The 21,490-nt window shown below is 43.8% G+C and overlaps 1 protein-coding gene across 1 annotated transcript in view; it reads left to right on the forward strand.

Annotated features, from left to right (window-relative positions):
- Positions 1 to 21,490, forward strand: part of C6H4orf45 (chromosome 6 C4orf45 homolog) — a 129,472-nt gene that overhangs the window by 63,576 nt on the left and 44,406 nt on the right. Inside the window, exons 2-3 of the mRNA XM_037206677.1 lie at positions 1,434 to 1,666; positions 16,352 to 16,410. Coding sequence (XP_037062572.1) covers positions 1,434 to 1,666; positions 16,352 to 16,410 — 292 coding nt within the window. The remainder of the gene's footprint in view (positions 1 to 1,433; positions 1,667 to 16,351; positions 16,411 to 21,490) is intronic.

Genomic DNA, 21,490 nt, shown 5'->3' on the forward strand with positions numbered 1-21,490 from the left:
CACAGTCCTGGCTGCAACAGGGCCACAGACCCAGACATGGTCCTCGGCAGCAGGTAAGCTCAGATGTCTCCATGACCCCGACCCTCAGACACCAACACAGCCACCCGTGGTGACCCATTCCTCACCATATATTTGTGGTATCTGGCACTGGGTGGGCCGTGGTGGTTTCTTCTCTCAACCTAGGGCAAACAGCCCTAGATGTGTGTGTGTGTGTGTGTGTTTGTGTGTGTGTGTGTGTGTGTGTGTGTGTGTGTCCGTCCGTCCATCTCTGCTCACCAGGTCCTAATGGCCCCCTTCACCAATCTAGAACTTATAAACTTATAAACTTGGCTCTAGAACTTATAAACCTCCTCCCCAGTTGAGTGAACCCTCTGTGTTTACTGTAACCTGCAGCATTCTTCCAGAAAGACCTGTTCTTGGCCACTTTCACACCATCAAACCTCAAGGTGCAGACCTGAGTGATCTTTGCCCAGACCTGGGATGTCTGTTTGTGTCTTTCCTTTCATGGCTTGTTTTCATATTGTTTTACATTTAAAATGCTAATGTTAGCTACCCCTGCCTTGCGTCATCATCTGTTGGAACTGTACTATCTAGTCAGTTTCTCAGTCTTCTAACTGCTGCTAACACATGTGGGGGGTTGTCACTTTCATTTAAGAAATCATATATCTAAGCTGGGCGGTGGTGGTGGCGCACACCTTTAATCCCAGCACTCGGGAGGCAGAGGCAGGAGGATCTCTGTGAGTTCGAGGTCAGTCTGGTCTACAGAGAGTTCCAGGGCAGGCAGGACTGCTTCACTGATAAACCCTGTCTTAAAAAAGGAAAAACAAAACAAAAAGAAATCATGTATCCAAAGCAAACACCCTGTGTCTGAAGGCTAGCTCTTGTCAATACAGGGGCGTGTAGGAAGAACTTTAGAATTGAAATGTGTCTATCTGGAATTAATCACAAACAAAACAGCATAGTGGGCCATTGAGAACCCAACTTTGAAGGCCACCTGGCCAGTGTGGAGAGCTTGTTCACTTTGACACTGAACAAAGAACCAATCTTTATATGCCTCCCTTTCCCATCTTAAACTGGGGGTGGGGGTGGTTAGAGTCTATCTTCTACAGCGGTTAATAAGGATACATTGAATTAAGCTATTTAAAAGGCTTACAATCATACCTAGGAACATTGAGAAATGCTATATTATTGATTCCACAATGGAAATAAAGGCATCTTAGAAAAGAATGTGAATGGGTTCAATCGCCAGTAAACTGGGCTGAGATACCTGAGATTTCCCACACACACACACACACACACACACACACATGAGAGAGAGAGAGAGAGGGAGAGAGAGAGGAGGGAGAGATAGACAGAGACAGACAGAGAGAGGGAGAGACAGAGAGAAAATAATGTGAAGGTTTTAAACATGCGTTCCTTCCTGTCTCTTTAAGGTCCAGACTACATAAAAGATCACTCGGCTAAAGTTCACCAGCATACCACCTATATAGGAGAAAAGCGCCCAGCACTAGAGAAAACTGGAGATCTCAAGTATTTGTGGAGATCTGCCCTAAACCGGAGCCTACCAGCAAAATATAAACATGAGTATGTTGGTGAAGTTGGATGGGGGATACCAGAGTACAGTTTCATCAACCGATCAAGACTGGAGAGTGGCTTTCACATCAAGGTACTGCTCTTAGTTTCACACCCTTCATAGGCTCCCGGGTTCTGATCTGAATTCATTGTGAGTCTGCATCATAGGCGATGGCATGTCCTTAGTCACACTGAGAAGGAACAGCATCGAAGTTTTGCAGGAAGGTAACTGTTGGCGATAAATGTACTTGTTCGCAACACACCCTTTCAGCCCTCTTAGTAGATAAGAGGAGAGGTAAAAAGAAAGCGCAACCAACAGAGAGAAGCCTGTGCTGGGAGAGGGAAGGTAGCCAGAGCCATGTGTATGCGGAGGCATTTGCCCACAGCTGTGAGTGGGCCGTGTCAGGGAAGAATGTGGTGCGGAACTGCAGATCTGCAAAGCAAAAAGCCACCGAGTCAGATCCTGAATGTCGTCACTGTGTTGAGCACACTGTGTGGTGACCAGGGCTCTATAGTCTAGCACCCTTGTCTTGCTTCCTTTGGATGGTGTGGACCAAGGCAGGTGCCCACAAAGTCATCTCAAAACCAGAAAGAAGTGGAAGTGATTTTTGAAGCAGTGTCGGAGAATGCCAATGTGTTTACAGACAGGCTTTCGCACCCTCTGTACACTGATGATATATATATAGACACACACACATACACACACACACACACACACACACACACACACACACACACACCACAATGGCTCAAGTTCCAGATTTCCTCAAGTTGTTTTTTGAAGTGTGTGTGTGTGTGTGTCTTATGTGTGTATGAGTATGTGGTGTGTATGTATGGGTATGTGGTGAGTGATGTGTGTGTGATGTATGTATGGGTGTGCGGTGTGTATGTGGTATACGTGTGTATGAGTGGTGTGTGTGTGTGTGTGTGTTGTGTGTGTATGAGTGTGTGGTGTATATGTATGGGTATGTGGTGAGTGATGTGTGTATGATGTATATATGGATGTGTGATGTGTATGTGGTGTATGTGTGTACGTGTATGGATATGTGATTTGTGTGTGGTGTGTGTATGAGTGGTGTGTGTGTGTATGTGTGTGTGTGTGTGTGTGTGTGTGTGTGTGTGTTGCATGGAGACTGGGCTTGCTTGGCAGAGGTGGTAAGCCATGGTGCTCTCTGTTCACTTTCCTGGTCCTGCCATCTTAACAGTGATTCTTTACAGAGACCCACCTGTGTCTCATAACAGTCTCAGCTTCTTTTTGTGCCTTTTCATATTATGTCTTTATATTTTATTCTTTTAAAAAGGCCGGGAAACCAGTAGTTAATACAATTCTTAAGCAAGTGAAGTGAGTGTGTTAGGTATCAACCAACCCGGCAATGCAGTAGGAGACAAGGACCAGCAGAGCAGGCATGAGGAATCCACAGGAGCTGTTACCAGGGCTTGTGAAAAATTAGAAAACAGAACCCACCAATATCAAAACTATCCAACTTAAATAAAACGTTCTTATAATGACACATTAGATAAATAATTACCAAATCCACTTTCAAGCATGGTGAACATTAACAAAGTACATTGTAATTGACAGAACGCCCCAGCTCCAGAAAGTAGTCCATCTGAAACTGTTTTACTGTTACTGATCAACCATCACCAACGAGCCACATCTGTCTCCCAGAAAGGACTGTTTTCTGAGGCAGGCAGGTTCACAAGTTAGCCTACTCTGCTTGGACAAGCAGTTCCAAGATGAGGGAGCCGTAAATTTTTGAAAAAAACGTGTTGCCCAGCAAATACCCTCCACATCTGGATCACCTTCCCCATACCTAAGGTTCCTGCCCAGTCCTGGAAGAACCCTGACCAGCTCCCTCCCCGTCACTCATTTCCACCCCAGAGGAAGGTTGATGCCTGTCACTGCTGGCCTCGAAACAGTCTAGACAGTTGAAGTCAGGCTTTGCTCTCTCTCTTGCCTCTTGTTTTCTTACCCTGTGCTCCAAACTCTAAGAGAAAAAGTTTAAGACCCAACTTTATATAAGGAATGGATAAAAAAGTACAAAACGAATATTTAATAACAATTGTCTCCCCACACATTCTTTGGAACTGCTAACTAGAAAATAATAATAATTTTATAAAAAGCTTATTTTTACATGATTTCTGTCCAAAGTTTCCTTTCTTTTTATTAAAATGTATCATGTTTCTCCTTTCCCTTCCCTTCATCCTACTCCTCGAATGTGCCCACCCCCAATTCATTATCAAATTCCTGGCCTCCTCCTCCTCTTTAATCTTAGACACTTCCTTAAAGGATCACGGGACTTAGAGATGGATAGTAAGAAAAGCTCCTGAGAAGGATGGCATGTGGTAACTGAAACGGACTGCACCTATTAGCAAGGAGCGCCTGCAACTGACCCACCCACAAAGTCCTTGGCTGGCGCTGCTACTCTTCCCCTCCAGTCCCAGCCCTGATTTCTCGTGCACCCACGGTAAAACCCCAGGTCTAGACTCAGATCCAATCCCTCGTAATCCATTTACTCTCAGCCACTCAGATCCAGCACAGGTATTTGCATTTGGAGCTCTACACAAACCTGTTACAAAGTACACGAGGTATAAGGAATCAGATGCAACGGTACAGGCCTGTGATCTCAGGGTTTGGAAGGCTGAGGCAGGGGAATCACTCAAGGCCAACCTGGAACACACACACACACACACACACACACACACACACACACACACACACACCACACAGGAACTTGTCTCAAAAAAGAAAAAGGAATGAGAAAGCAGAGAAAAAGAGGGAATTGAGAGAGGGAGCGGCAAGGATGGGGGGGCGCAAGGAGGGGAGGGGAGAAAGGGAGGAGACAAAGGGGGAGAAAGAAAGATGGAATGGAGGCAGGGAGAGAGATCAGAGGGCCAGGGAATGAGAAGAGAGGAGAGTGGTGGTGTCAACTGAGGTCACCTTAGAGAGGACAGAAGCCATCACGTAGGTGATGTCTCAGTCTACTGCCTGTTATTTCTCCAATGCCTTTTTCCCCCTGAGATTTCTTCCACATCTGTGGCCTTTCCTTTCCCATCCTATTCCACATCAACACGGCCACGTTTCATTTCTGACTGCAGACACTCCTCAGCGTGTAGTAGGAGACAGCTCAGAGCTGCAGTTTTAGCACAGACCTTTGCTGGCTGTTTATAGCTCCAGCAGCCGGGCTTCCTAATTTAAGCTCCAGGTCTGTCTGAGACCAGCAGCCAGGACGCTCAGGCACCTGCAAGGGACTCCTGCAAAAGTGCCTGGGGCAGCGGCCTTCTACCTGGACCCTCTTCTTGAGAGCAAAAGGAGAGGGCTCCACAGGTCATGTGATAAATCATCTGACTGGAGGAGTGAGGTGACAACCTCCGTGCCAAATGACAACCTGAACACTTAAACACTTACCGCACGGTAGAGGTCAGTGAAACGAACTCCCAAGAACCCCCACCTCTTTCTTTCTTTCTTTCCTTCTTTCTTTCTTTCTTTCTTTCTTTCTTTCTTTCTTTCTTTCTTTCTTTCTTTCTTTCTTTCTTTCTTTCTTTCTGTCTCTCTCTCTCTCTCTCTCTCTCTCTCTCTCTCTCTCTCTCTCTCTCTCGTGTGTGTGTGTGTGTGTGTGTGTGTGTGTGTGTGTGTGTGTTTAGCTATTTCCACCTGGCCTTATGTGTGTTACAGTACCATGGTAATGCATGTATATATCAACCAGGAAAGCCCATCACTTTTGCTATTATCTCAGATTTAAGAGCAGTGCATTCTTCTTGTTTAAATGGACTTGGCCTCTGCCAAACTATATATTTCATTTCTACAAGAGTAGCCGGAGCCCAGTGAATCAATGCCTGTGGCATCCTAACGGCCTCTCCAGTGGTCTGTCTGCCTCCTCACCGCTGGCCTTGCTTTAACCCAGACCTCAGCAGGGTCAGCCGGCTTCCTGATGCCCGTTCTCTGCTCCTGCACTCTGACCTCAGCGCAAATTGATTTAAGTCAGTTGCTTCCCCCACAGAAATGATGTCATATTAGACTTGGTCAGCCATTCTTCATCGGTATGATCCCCAAGACAACATTAAATACATTCATCAAAACATGTATTACAATGTTTTGCGATATAGAAACCCACCTGTATACGCAAATGTGAGATGTTTATTAAAAACTTTTTCCAAGCTTTGATAATTCTGCCACAGCTTTAACCCACCTTGAATTCTATCAGCATGCTCTAGGTGGGGCTGCTTTTGACAGTCCAATGACATTTGAACGGATTTCTGATAAGATACCGAAGTCCTTCATGGCTGATGGGTTCAGTTTGTCCTAAATTGGTTGCTTTGTTGGGCATTTTCCTCACTAGTGAATAACTTAGGGAAGAGAAACAAGAAAAGAGCTACACCAGACAGTTTAGTAAGAACACACTACGGTCCTCTCTATTGATAGTTGACAGATAAGGCAAGTGTGCTATGGACAGGCGAACTCTTTACCTGAGGTCAGAGGTACTAACTGACAGAGGCAGGATTTCAATCCAGGCATGTCAAGCACACAGTGAGAGAATAAGATGCAGGAAATGGAAGGCCAGGCTCCAGGTGCCTTGTCACAGGCTTATCCCTGTGACCAATGTTCTGCTGCTCAGTTCTAGTTGCCTCCTTGGCTAAAGTGCGTAGCCTTTCCATCACTATTCTGTCAGAGTTCTTCCGGCTTCCTGGCTTCTTCATTTACACATAGTACACCCCATCTGCAATATGAAGTTGTTCATGGGGACTAGGCAGATAGTGGATGGAATAATAATTTGGTCATGCCTACCTTTGACATTTTAATTGAAGAAGCATTTTACAGCCCATCAAAACAAATCAAATATTATCAGTAGTATCCTAGCGACTAGAAAGACAGGGCCTCTCAGCAGATGACATGGTCTTTCCTTGTCCCTCTGTGGTAAAACATCAGTCTCCCCTTTCTCAAATCCAACTACAAAAAAAATGTTGACAGTGTGGATCTGCTAAGTTTATAGAACACCAGAACACATATTTTGGAACTTGGGGGGTATTCTCCTCACTCTAAAAGTTCTCATTTATCTGTGGGTTCATTTAGAATTATCGTAAAAGCAGTCACCAGCCTTGAGTCTCATTTGGAGGTGCTGAGGACTGAGCCTGGGGCTCCCACACATGCCAGTCTTGAGTCTCATTTGGAGGTGCTGAGGACTGAGCCTAGGGTTCCCACACATGCCAGTCTTGAGTCTCATTTGGAGGTGCTGAGGACTGAGCCTGGGGCTCCCACACATGCCAGTCTTGAGTCTCATTTGGAGGTGCTGAGGACTGAGCCTGGGGCTCCCACACATGCCAGTCTTGAGTCTCATTTGGAGGTGCTGAGGACTGAGCCTGGGGCTTCCAGCACAGCTGGGGCCCCAGTGTTGGAGATTTTAAAAGCAGGGTAAAGGTTCTTCCCCTTTTCAACCAAGTCAGAAAAGAAAAATGAAAAAATGGTTTTTCTAAAACAGTTATTATGCCTGGCCTGAAGACTTGGCTCAGCAGTTAAGAGTACATACTGCTCTTGTAATTCCCAACGCCCACGGAAGGCAGCTTCCAACTGTCTGTACCCCAGCTCCAGGGCATCTGACCCTCCAGTCTCCATGGACACCTGCACTCTCTCTCACACACAATTATAATAATTAAAAAAATAAGTCTTAAAACAGCTATGCCTTTGGAGTACTTTGTTCTTCCTAAGATGCATGTGTTTAGCGTTTAGTTCTCAACTTCTTGAAGTTATTTGCACCTGATAGTTTGTGGTTTAATATAAAAATGATTACACTAACACCTTTCATTCCCAAGTGCTGGATACAGTAACACACTTTCATATATCCCAGGAAGCTCTTAGCGAGTGTGCCACATGTTGACTGGCTGTGAGGGAGGAGAAACCCTCTCTTTTCCTTGAAAATAGTACAGCAACCTTTACCTTTACCTTCTTCAGCCCTGATGCTTTGCTTTCTGCCATTTTACAAAGTGTGAATTTATGGGATTCCTCAAATGAATAGAAGAAAGTAATTTTCTTATGAAGTCTTCATTGAATCTGAACCTCCAGAAAAATAAATGTATGTCTGATCCTGTGTAGATGGTGTGCATGCCTCATGCTGTGTTTGTGAAGAAAAACATGTCAGTGTCAGCCAGGCCCAGAAAGACACGTAATCGCACTCACATCCAGAATCCCCAGGTGTTGATCTCCTAGAAGCTGATGAAGTGCGGTTCCCAGAGGCCTATGGGGAGGGGGTTGGGGTGGTTTGGTCAGTGGGTACTGAGGTGGAGTTAAACGGTGATAAGTAACTAACTTAACTCTTCTATGCAGCATATCCCTGTACTAAAGCAACCCCTACATTTTCAGATTTCAGTTAAAACAAAAATGTAACTGCTAGTTTAGACAAGTGGTTCATTTGGAAATAAGCCTGGCTCTCTGGGTGTCACGGCAGCCCGTGGCCTGGTCTCTGGTTCATTGGAAATAAGCCTGGCTCTCGGGGTGTCATAGCAGCCAGTGGCCTGGTCTCTCAGCTCAACTGGCTCCTTTCCTCACTTAATGATATGACTTTTGCAGACGGTTGTTGGTCAATTAAAAAATAAATACATCCCTGTTTTCTATCATTTTTATTATGATGTGAAAATACGGGAATAAAAAAATGAAAGGAAAGAGCCCTATGCCACATAAACCTGTAAAAGGATTTTATTTCTTAGTTATAAGAGCAGCTGAAAGTACCTGGATTGTGTAGAGCCTGATATAAAACCTTGAGTATATTTCTAATGTAAGTATTGACTTTTCCACCAATCAATACAATTAAGCTTCTTAAAGTCAAAAATTAAGTGCATCATTCCATTGACTTTCAACCAATATGATTGAATAATGACAAGAGCCCAGGAAGCTGAGGAAGAATTGATGAGCTTAGAATATGCTCTAGTAAAACAAGTCTGACTCCACAGCTAAGTTTTTAAAGTTTATTGTTGAATTCTGCAGTTTGTACATGATCTAATATCACAAGCACAGATGGATCAAATACCAGGACATCTGTTTTCTAAATCTGACTTTGATCCTCTCTTCTTAAGGTCACAGGAGGGAAATCCTTAAAGCATTATAAATTTGCAATGATCATTTCCTCTATTATTCATACCCAACACTTGCAGAGTACCTCAGCTATGTTGACAAAAATGCATAGAATGTGGAGTAAATGAGACCAGACATGTGGTATTCTCTATGCTTTCCCACTATTGAATCTTGCAAGCCAAGGAACCTTGGGCAAGAAGATTAGAAAGAATTCATTAAGTATATAGAGGGCCTTATGCATGCAGCCCCAGCTCTGTGTTTGGGCACAAAGAAAACAGTACTGCAAATGAATGTTTCATAACCTCCCTCAAGTAGGGAAGAATTCATAGGATTTTTTTTTGTGTGTAGTGGTGTGTGAGAGCCAAAGTTATGTTTTAATTACTGTGTTGAAGAGAGAAATGAAACAAAAATGCCTCTAACCTGTAAGTCCTTTGTCCAAGGACAGAGTAAATGAGACCATTTACTGGTCTGGTCTCATTTACTTCCTGAAACTCAGGAGGCTATTGTTTATATTTTCACTCCCCTAAAACAAATTTGTTTGACCCAACTGCGCTGGATGTGCTTGATCACATGTGGGCAGGAAGATGCAGGCAGGAATTAAGTCAGGATGTACGCTTGCCCCTGATTGGATGTGGAAATAAGTCAGAATGTATGCTTGTCCCTGATTGGATGTAGGTGGGAGGTATGTAGGCAGGAATTATGTCAGTATACATGCTTGCCCCTGATTGGAACTGATGGAAAATACAGAGGCCTTATGGGTGTGCCTCTATAAGCCTCTGCAAAATGTGACCTGTGCCATTTCCTGAGAACCCTAGAATGGTTCTGGCCAGAACCCATCTGTGGGAGTCCACCTCCCACTTTTTGAAGGGTTCTTAGGTGGAGGAGAGAGGAATGAAAAAATAGCAGAAAGAGGGACCTTGACGATGAGAAGAAAGACAGAAACAGGATAGCTTCGGGAGGGCCTGGGTCAATACCCACCAGCCTCATCCTTTATTCAAAAGGGCTTTTTATAATATGCCAAGAGGAGAGGCAAAAGACCTCTCCCTTGCAAGATCAAAGCACACCATACAGCCAAATGTAGACCCTTCCAAACACCTGGTAACCACATTCATGGCAAAAGCACCCCATTATGCAGCCCTGCTGGGTAAAGCAAGCTCAGATTCTGACCCTGAGTAAGTTCTCACTAGGAAACCTCTGTGGGTCTCCACACCCATCACACTGGCCAGTATTTAATTAAAGCTTGCTTCAAATTTGGTTAAAAAATGTGAAACTGGTCTTTTTCTAGCAAATCTCAGGTTTAACGGTTGTTATTATTGAAGTTTATAAAGTGATTATTGTCAGGCACTGTGTTCCCAAGCCATACTCCAAAGGGCTTTCAATAGCTTCTTTGGATTTGGCTTTCTACTGACAATATCAATACCTCTCACTTCCTCACTTAGCATGGGATAGATGCTGATCCAGAAATGATGACACATGAACACTGAGGTTGCTTTTGTTCTCATGCAGTCTTTGCTATTCACAGAGAGAAAAGAATTTTTAAGTGTGCATTAGATTAGTAATCATTCTACTTCAAGCTAGTTGAATACAATTGTTTGAAAACTTTTTACTTTTTTTTTCCTATCTTGGGAAATACTTTTCACAATGAGGGAGCCTTTGCTCCTAGCTGAAGAGCTAATTGGACAATTAAATGGGGAAAACTCATTTTTGAACTTCAGAATCAACAGGAGTAGCAAACACATTACAGAAATCCAAGAGTGACTACAATTGCAGATGAAGTACTTGGTTATATTTCAGAAACCATAGTGATTGGGCATGGGAGGCTCCTGGTAGCTTTAAGAGTATCTCTGCTCAGGTTCAGGCCCTGATGGAAATCACCAGTGGACTAGGCTACAGGGCTGGCATTAGAAGGCCAGTCATCAGAACCACTCCAACAAGAATGGGTCTGGTCTTTCTCTGAAGGAAAGTTCTAGTGTATTTAAATGGAGGTAGCCTGTAACAGGCGGAGGGGAACAATGCCTCATCTAGACATCAAAAGCTATTAAATACAAACCCCAGGCCAAGAATGGGTTACCTCTTTTGGAATTGCTTATTAAGACGGGTCCCATAGACCTCAAAACTTTACAGGTATTGCCATCGCTCTTGGTTACTCTCCAGAACTTGGCAACAAGGTCCTGTTGCTAAAGACAACACATATTTGAGTCATAGAACATGAAGAGATCAAGCTGTTACTGATGAGGAAGCTTCATTTTCATTCCCACTGGATAGCTTCATAGCACTGGAAGGTGCTGTCCATGCTACTGGAAGAGAAAAGTCATCATCAGTCTTACCCTGCAAGCTACCGTCACAACCAACCTGGAAAGAAATGCTGCTGGTGCAACAGTGGCACCTATGTTATAAGAGTAACCAACCACTTGCTGATTAGATTTAAGGCCTGCTCCACAAGATGGAACTCATGTGTGGCACTGTTATTGAGACCAAGACCCTGTGTCTAGATAGGGCACAGGCCCTAGAGGAGAACCTACTACTATTATTCTGCTAAATGGACAGAGTTGAAGGATTTTTATCTTCCCTCTTGGTTGTCAGATTTATTTACTAGTATTTTCATGACACCTTAATTTTCTCACCGATCAAAAGGAGATTATATTGGTTTTCTATTGCTACATAGCAAATATGCACAAATTTGGAAATTTAATGGAGTACCCTGTATCTGTTTACAGATCTATAGGTCTGAAGTCAGGGGATGGCATGGCTGCCTTGCTGCTCAGGTCTCCCAAAGCTTACATCAGAGTATCTCTATCATCTCTTTCAAGTTTATGTGGTTGTGGCAGACTCTACTTCCTTGTGGTTGTAGGGATGGGTGTTAGCCAGGAGCCACTGTCAACTAGAGAAGGCCCAAACTCCTAACCACATGACTTTTTCACCCTCAAAGCTACCAAGGAAATTTTCCTCAGGTCACATGCTCCTCAGTGTTGCGGCCCCTTTGTCAAGAACTTTAGGGTCTTCCAAGAGCTCAGTTGATTAGGTTAGGCTCACTGAGTCTAAATTCCCCCCCCCCATAGTACTTGGAAATTAAACCTATAGCCTCACACATGATGCTAGGCAAGTGCTCCATAACACTGCTACATTCCAGTCTCTTTCCAACTTTTTGTTTGGGGACAGGGTCTTACTAAGTTGTTTAGACTGTCCTTGAACTCATTCTGTTGCCTAGACAGAAGTGAAATTATAATTCTCCTGCCTCAACTTCCCAGGTAACTGGGATTATAAACTTATTCCACCACACTGGGCAAATCTCCTTTTCTTAAATTCAAAGGATTTAGGGTCTTGATTATATTTACAAAATCCCTCAGCAGCGACACCCTGGATAAGTATTTGGATATCTGGAAGAAAGTATGTTTACCAGGAAGTGAGAATTTGGGGGGCCATTGGAACTCTGCCTACCACAGGGTTAAAGCACTGTCTTCTGGGTTATGTGAGGTGCGTGTGTGCAGTGCTGGCATAGTATTCCATGCAGCAGGGTTCAACAGATGGCATCTAGGGGCATTAATGGTTCGATCTGCCTGTCTTTTAAAACTGTAGTGTTCTAAGCACCATAGAAGCATGGTAGAATTTGCACATCAGTTGAACACACAACAGGAAGTAGCAATTCTGGCTCTATTGTTAACCAACTCACAAAGTCCAGTGTTTACTGCTTGCTTAAAGTTGATTAATTGGTTCAAATCATTTGAAACATTGCAGTCAAACAACAATGACAAAAACATTCATGTCAGAACTCAAGCTCATCTGTAACGGGACATAAAATGAAATGTGGGTTTCTGCATTGCTCTTTATTTATTTATTTTGACAGAAAAATGCATCACAGAATCTAAGCCTTAAACACTGACATTTTCCAGAAAGAATTGTTCTGTTTCAACCCTTGCTCTGAATTAAAATGAATACTTCAGATGCCCCATTCTTGCAAAGACCTTTGTGCCTTTCTCGATTCAATAAATCCAGCCTAAAGCAGGCAACATTATGCAGTTTAGTGGCTGAGCCACAACAATGCGGGTGCTTATCACTGGCTGTGGGAAGAAAGACACCTAAGGGGTTAACAGTAATATTTTGCAAATTAAGGCAAGTAGAGAACAAACACATTAGCATAACAAAAGGTAGCCGGAGGGGATTTTTTTCCACTCCACTGTTTGGTACTGAGAGCCCAGTGTTACCACTGAGGGAGGTTGGAGAAGAAAACCTTAGTGTGTACACATTCTTGAAATATGTCACATTGTACCCGGTCTACTGATTAAAAAAAAAAAAAAAAACAGCCCATAGTTGCAGAAATGGATTACATGGTCCTTTCCAACAAGGAAAGCTAAATCAGATACCCTCAAAAAAGCATCGTGGAATATCATAACAAAGCAAGGATTCCTCTCACAAAGAACCCCAAAGATCACCTGAGTATGGCAGGGCTACGCTAGAGGTGGGCTGAGAATACAAGGGCTTCTCAGTAGACCCAGTCCCAGATGCATGCCATTAATTTAACTCAAATTTAGCAGGCTTACTCCTTCGGAAAATGTGTTTAGCTCACGATGGCTAGCTGTTACTAGCAGGCATTTCCCTTTTACTAATACCTAGACTTATTTAAACATGGTTTCATTTGGACCTATAATTATATTTGTTAATTGAAAATTTTCAGAGGATATATAAAAATTTCACAAGGGTATTATTTATTAGTGGATTGTATAAACATGTTAGATTCTTGTTTGTGTATCTGTAGTTCTGGGATGAAATGTAGGACCTGTGCCTATCAGGCAAAGTGCACTGCCCGAGGAACATCCCCAGCTGAACTAATCTGCAGATCAATATTTTCCTTATTATGAATAATGGACCAATGTAATGTTTTACATGATTGTGAATCATTAGGTTTAACGCCTCAGTGAGCATGGCTAATCAAATAAATCACAGTGTGTTTTGTTAATAAATTAAAATACACTGGGCAGTGGTGGGGCACACCTTTAATCCCAGCACTTGGGAGGCAGAGGCAGGCAGATCTCTGTGAGTTCGAGGCCGGCCTTTTATACATAGAGAGTTCCGGGACAGCAAGGGACACAAAGAAACCCTGTCTTGAAAAAGAAAAAATAATTAATTAAAATACAAGGGTAATCGTATTTAAGAAAATGCAATGCTTTTGACATTAATACTCGTAGCGCTAAGAGAAGCGGAGATATCTTCTATTTCCCCACTAAGATGATGCCATGCTTTTGTTATTAAACATTGAGTGGCAAAAGACCAAAGATCATCCAAAGAAGACCATAAAATTACTTTTGAATTAGTGTGTCGGTTTGGTTTTCAGGGAATTGTAGGCTGGGCATCAACGGATACCATGACCTTTCTCCATCGTTTGCGGATCACTACTTCCATGTTGTCCGGTGACTAATGGGTAACTGCATCAGACTCCTCTCTGACTTCTTCCTTTGTACACTTGCTTCTGTGTGGGGGGCAAGACTGCCATGTTGGGTCACCCAAGCAAGCAGGTACGTTAAGGACATAGAGCACAAATAACTATTAGGCAGGCAGCAAAGCCGTTCCAAGCTAACGCCTGAGGAAGAGGGAAGGATGTGAGACCATCTGGGGTTGCCAATTGCTGCTGACGTTTCATGGTTATTGCTACTTTCTGAGCTGTTATGAATCTGGCACCTCCTGTCAATATAAATTTTAAAAATGCATTCCGAAGCAGAAGTGAAGTTCTTTTCAATATTTCATGTTGTAGTTTTTCAACCGTAGTACAGAAAACTGAGAAGTGATGGTAGCTCTAAACCCCTCTGAATATGAACATGACACCCTTGTTTCCTGCCTTCTTTATAAGATGGGGGAAAGGAGCTGGAACATAGAGATCATTCATTCAGGAATAATACATCATTCAAGTGTACACAGGAGGGTGCGGGATTTCATGCTTTTCTCTTTTTAATGTGAAACTGATATTTAGCTACCAAATAGTTTCTCAACTATCTGAGAACTATCTGCCACCGGCATCTGATGCCAGCTCTTTCCTCCTCTACTGTCACATTTGCTAACTCTGAAGAGCCCTCAACTGCCCACTTAAATGATGGCTGACAGTCCACAGTGCAGCTTCCTTACCGAGTCAGAAAGACACGGGAACAGTCAGGGACCCTGGCCAGTGCCCCAGCCCTTTCCATTCACACAGAGGGAGTGGAGCTCGTAGCAACAGCTTCTTCTTGGGTCAGGAAGCAACAGTGATCATCTCCACTGATTTTCTTTCTTTTTTTTTTTTTAATTTAAACATATTTTTTTTCAATTCTTTGGGGACTACACATCATGCACCAAAATCCCATTCATTTCCCAGTCCCTCCGTATCTACCCTTCACTCCTGTAGCATCCATCCCCACACACCAAGGAAAACTTGGAGATCCAGCAGGTCATAGATGGGATAGATGTCGGAGAGTGCCGACTTAAAACCCTGGGTGTGTGTCTGGATGGTAGCTGAGTTGGTCAGTCTGGGGTGTTAGGACCACCCTCCCTTAGGTGAGGGGCAGCGCCGGCTCTCTCACACCCATGGCTGGGGGGGGCAATTCTCCAGTGACCCAGCCGCAGCAGCGCGGCCCTAGTACTCCAACACATTGTTCGACACTTGCATGCGCTCCTGTGGCAACGTGGACAAACGGACATCAACACAGGCCCCAGCTGCATCAGGACCACGGACCTAGACACGACCAGCAGCAGCCGTTTGGTGCCAGTTGTCTCCATGGTCCTCGGTGGCCGCTAAGGCCTCTCATATCCAAACGGGCTCAGCAGCAACGTGGTCCCTGGACTCCAACATGGCCCCAGATGTTGGCCCAGACCCCGGGCAGCCACACAGCCCTCGATGGCAACAGGAGCAGAGCCTTGGACATCAATACAGACCCTAGGCCGGACCAAGGACCCAGACACGGCCCCGCCGGCTGCAGCTTGAGCCCTGATGTCACTATGGCCCCAGGGGCATTGCAGGCCTGATCTGTATGACTCTGGCGGCAGCCTGATCCTCAGGCACCACCAAGGCCTCAGGTGTCAGCTCGGACACCAGGCATCTGAACAGTCTTTGGTGGTAACAGGAGGCACGGACATTAACTCATACCTGGCCTGTGGTAGAGCCACGGACCCAGACAAGGTCTTCTGCTGCAGCTCAGGCCCAGACAGCTCCCTGGCTCTGGGTGGCAGCACAGGCCACTCAGATCAGCATGGCCCTGCAGCAGCACGTCCCTCGGACCCCAACATGGTCAGGTGGTGGCCCAGAACCCCAGAATCCCAGGTGGTTAACACAGACCCCGGCTGCAGAGGGGCCACAGACCCAGGCATGGCCCTTGGCAGCAGCCCAGGCCTGGACGTCACCATGGCCCAGGGTGACAAGCAGGCCTCCCACATTAGCCCATTCCTCACCTCTTCAGGTCTGCCTCTCTCCACAGGACAGGAGCCAGCCTGCCTCTCTCTCTCTCTTTCTAATACCCTACTACATATTGGCTCACCATAATGGCGCCTGCTGGGCCCTTCCTCCTCCCCAGTCCAGGGCAAGCAACCCCGGGTGAGCGGTATCTACTGATTTTCTTTTAGCTGAATTTAGCATTCCTGCTCCATATTCCAACCTGACTTCCTTTTGAGGCGGAATAGAGATGTTTAGACTTCAGACCCGTGAGACCCCCCTGTCTACCAAGGAATGACACTGAATTGGTTTTCCTCCTTTTACAGGCTGGAGAACTAAGTTGTTGGCAGACCGACAAACTAAGCCACCGTTATCAAAACCCATGGTAAGTACATGTGAACGTCTTTTAAATTCTTTAACTAGGTTCTTCCCTAAGTTAGGGACAGCTTATTTTCCAGTTTTGAAAAAAATCACACTATCATTTTATTTTTATTCCTTCATATAGATTTGTGTGGGAGGTAAGTCACAGATTTTTATTTCTAATGAACAGAATAAATTTTACTTTCTGCCAGTCTAATTAGGGAAAGAACGGAGTAATTGGGTTTTTTGGTTTTTTTTTTTCTCTATCCCGCCTGGTCCCACAGCCAATTTTAAAATAATCACTCAGAGGCTTAATATTAATTACAAACCATTTGGCCTACTGCTCAGACTTATTACTAACTAGCTCTTACAATGTAAATTAACCCATTTCTATAAATCTATGTATTGCCATGGGGTCCTGGTATTACCAGTCTGCTGGCATCTGGCTCCTTTGGTGGCTGGCTGGCTTCCCCCAGACTCCGCTCTTCTTCTCCTGTATCTCTGCTTGGATTTCCCACCTGGCTCTATCTTGCCTTGCCATTGGCCAAAGCAGCTTTATTCTTCAACCAATGACAGCAACATATATTCACAGCGCACAGAAAGACCACCCCAGAGCAAGGTAGCATAGTATAGAATGTGCTAGATTACAGGGAGGGAAAGAGATGCCATCCTGCAGCTACTAAGACTGGACACTGATGAGAGGATTCATTTTAACTTTGTAAGTATGTTTTCTGTGCGGAATATATATATATATATGATCTTATTTCATACTGTTGGCCTAGAAACCACAATAATATGTAGCCTTGGTTAATAAACATTATCTTACTGAAGCCACATAATGTCTTGAATTCATATTGTCTTAAAGTAGCCATGAACAAAAATTAAACATGTGTAGCTCCAGGTGTGTTGAATTATGAGGAAAGAGCAAATACTGGGGTCTTGTCTGAATGGAACACAATCCAGATGCCCGAAGGAGAAGATCAGACTAGTGATGTAATAGCGTCATCTCTATGGATTTGTGGGGGTGGGGCTCTGGGAAGAAAAAAAACCTGTTTTTCTCAAGTTTTTATTCTTAAAGGATACAGTTATTAGCATGTACAAAAACATTAGATTTTTGTCTCTTCTATTAACATAAAACAGATCATATCGAAAGTCACTTCAAGCCCCCTTGTCAAAAGCCTACTGGATGGCAGCTGGAAAGATGGCTTCATAGTTATGAGTACTTCCTGCTCTTGTAGAGGACCTAGATTTGGTTCCCAGCACCTACGTGGTGGCTTACAACCATCCATAACTGCAGTTCCAGAGGACTTGATGCCCTCTTCTGACCTCCACCGGCACCAAGTGTGAACATGGTCCTCATACATATAAGCAGGCAAAGCATTCATTGACATAAAATAGAATCAGATAAATATTTTAAAAAGCCTATCAGGTACTGTCAGAAGGTCTCACTGGGGAACATCTGTGACTTGCTAGGCACAGCCGCTGCTCCTGTGTAAAGCCACACAGACGAGTTGCACTGCATTGCATGAAAAGCACACGTTCTGTGTGAGAAATTCCCTGTTTGAACAGCATCGCTTTCTGTAAATACTTTATCAACTATTTCCCAGCAAAGAAAACTGCCAGAGAGAGGCTAATGGAAATTAAGGACACCTTTAACGACTCTTGGTGATAAAAGTGTGAATGTGCTACACTCTTTAAGTATGAACACCTTCTTGGAAAGTATCTGAGAAACATCGAAGCTGTGAATGTTTTTCCTAGAGAGAAAATGTTACCTTTATTTCTAGAGACTATTCTATGGATAATACCGAGACATAAGATGCAAGATGTCTATGAAAAAAAAAATCCTTGTACTTAGGGGACTGTGAATTAAGTTGGGAAACTGAGCATAAACTTAAGAAGGAAAATACCCAAACCAAGCTGCCTGAGTGACTGCTGTGTTAGTCAGTTTTCTATGACTATGACAACTACCTGGGAGACAATCAACTTATTGAGAGAAAAGGTTCATTCTGGCTCCGAACTGTAAAGGTTCTAGTACATGATCAGTTAGACTTGTTGCCTTTAGGCAAAGCTGTTTATCATGGTGGAAATCTCATGGTAGAGCAAAGCCCATGAAAGAGAGAGGAAAGAACTAGGGTCCCAAGATCCAGTTTAGGGCCACAAGACCTCGTATGAGGTTCTAGGTATTATTATTATTTCTTTTTTCTTTCTCCCCACTTCTTTTTCCCTTTCTTTCTCTTCTTTTCTCTCTTCCTCCTCCTCCCCCTTCTTCTCTATTTTTGGGATCCCGGGGACCAAGTCCAGGGTCTTAATCATGACCTTACTTTATACCACTGAGCAATATATACTCCTAGCCCCTTAAAGGCTCAGCCACCTCATAGACCAAGGACCAACCTTTAACATATGAGCCTTAGAGGAATACTCATTCAAACCATAGAAAGTACAAATTAATAAATAGGATCATAACAAAAAATTATAGAGAAGTTAAATTTCTTTAAATGTTGATAGTTTCTAGATTCTTCTATGATCTCTAGGGGAGGTCCTGATTCTAACAAGTCAGACACAAGTGCCTTGGAAGACACTTCTGTCTTGTGACGAGACACACATGTACGGCTTAGAAACCTCTCTGCCTTACTCTTGAGCTGACAAGGTACTTTGGCTAGGGTACTAAACTCGGGAGTGCAGAGGTGTCTACAACCTTTGTTGTTTGGCCGGACTGAGGACTTCTCTTTTCTGGGCAAAGTAGTATTCAGCCTCCCAGGAAGTTTCCATGCACTGTATTTCTAGTGCAGCAGTAGTACCCAAATTCAGCACTTCCCCAACTGAAAATCTTGCTAGAGTCCATAATCACAATAGTGAACAAGCCAGGCTTTGTGTATAAGTTCCTCGTAACCTGTATTCTAGAGGATGAAAGGGCATTAAAAGAACTATATGGCTTTTTTTTTTTTAAGGCAACATTCGTGCCTTTTTTATTTATTTATTTATTTATTTATTTTTTTGGTGTTTGTGTATATGTGGGGTACTGGGGAACAAACATACTTTTTAGTTTTCTTAAAACACTTTTTAACCTTAATTTTTATGTGTATGGATGCTTTGCCTGCGTGTATGCCTGTGCACTGCGTGTATGCACGGTACATGATGAGGCCAGAACAGGGCATCTGATACAGAACTGGAGTTCCTGAAAGTTGTGAGCTGCTATGTGAGTGCTGAGAATTGAACCTGGGTCCTCTAGAAGAGCAGCCAGTGCTCTTAATCACTGAGCCATCATTCCAGTCCCAGACCACTCTAAGTTTGTCAGCTTGAGCTATCTAGGGAGTACCAAGACAACCAAGGCTGTGTAGCTAGACACTGTTTTAAAAACAGCCAAGCGGGTCGAGGGGAGAAAATTACCAGAAATGGCAGGTCATGTCTGTTATACCAGCATCTGAGAAATGGAGGGATGATCAGAAGGTCGAGATCACTCTTAGCTACGTAGCTAGTTTGAAGCCAGTTTGGGTGACAAGACAGCTTGTCTTAAAAATATTATAATCCCAGTTTGTGATACAAAAATCTCACTATAAAAAGTATTTACACAGACCTTTGGGTGAGAACCTGGGCTGCTGAATGCACTGGCACAGGAGACAACTTCCTGAAGAGAATACCAGCAGCACAGACACTAAGATCAACAATTAATAAATGGGACTTCATAAAACTAAAACGCTTCTGTAAGGCAAAGGACACCATCAATAAGACAAAACAGAAGCCTACAGAACTGGAAAAGATCTTCATCAACTCTACATCTGACAGAAGTCTGATCTCAAAAATATATAAAGAACTCAGGAAACTAGACATCAGAGTACCAAATAATCCAATTAAAAAATGAGGCACAGACCTAAACAGGGAATTCTCAACAGAAGAATCTCAAATGGCAGAGAAACACATAAAGAAATGTTCATCATCCTTAGCCATCATGGAAATGCAAATCAAAATAACCCTGAGATTCCATCTTACACTTGTCAGAATAGCTAAGATCAAAAACACAAATGACAGTTTATGCTGGAGAGGGGATGTGGAGCAAGGGGAACACTCTTCCATTCCTGTCAGGAGTGTAAACATGTACAGCCACTTTGGAAATCAATATGGTGATTTCTCAAAAAATTGGGAATCAATTTACCTCAAGACCCAATGATACTACTCTTGGGCATATGGTATGATCAATCATACCATAAGAACACTATTCAATTATGTTCATGGTAGAGTTATTCATAATAGCCAGAACCTGGAAACAACATAGATGCCCTTTAACTGAAGAATGAATAAAGAAAATGTGGCACATTTATACAATGGAGTATTGACTCAGCTGTTAAAAACAATGACATCAGGACATTTGAAGGCAAATGGATGGATTGAGAAAAGATCATCCTGAGTGAGGTAACCTATACCCAGAAAGACAAACATGGTATGTACTCACTCATAAGTAGATATTAGCGGTAAAGGAAAGGATAATCATGCTACAATCCACAGAACCAGAGAGGCTAGGTAACAAGAAGGGTCCAAGTTGGGATGCATGGATCTCCCTGGGAAGGGGAAATAGAAGAGATCTGGGTGGACTGATGGTGGGTGGACATGAGAACTTGAGGGGTTGGGTGAGAGGGTGGGTAGAGGGGGAGAGTGCTGAGAGAGATGACTGCAAAGGGCGCCTTCTGGGGGTCAGATAGAAACCTGATGCAAGGGAAACTCCCACAAGTCTACAAGGAGAGCTCCAGCTGAGACTCCTGGCCGCAGTGGATGCACAGCCTGAACTGTTCATCCCCTGTGATCAGATTGGTGACAACCCTGGTTGTCATCGGAGAGCCTTCATCCAGTGACAGATGGAGACAGATTCAGAGACCCGCAGCCAAACATTGAGCCAAGCTCTGGGAGTTCTGCTGAGGAGAGGGAAGAAGGATTGATGGTAGGAGCCAGGGGGGAACAGGAACATCACAGGAAACCCCACAGAAATAGCTAGCCTGCCTCATGGGAACTCACAGAGTCTGAACCAACAACCAGGGAGTCTGCATGGGACTGACCTAGGCCCTTTGCATTTTTGTGACAGTTGTGAAGCTTGGTCCATTTGTAGGACTCCCGGC

This window comes from Peromyscus leucopus, chromosome 6, assembly GCF_004664715.2.
Source record: "Peromyscus leucopus breed LL Stock chromosome 6, UCI_PerLeu_2.1, whole genome shotgun sequence".
Taxonomy (NCBI): domain Eukaryota; kingdom Metazoa; phylum Chordata; class Mammalia; order Rodentia; family Cricetidae; genus Peromyscus; species Peromyscus leucopus.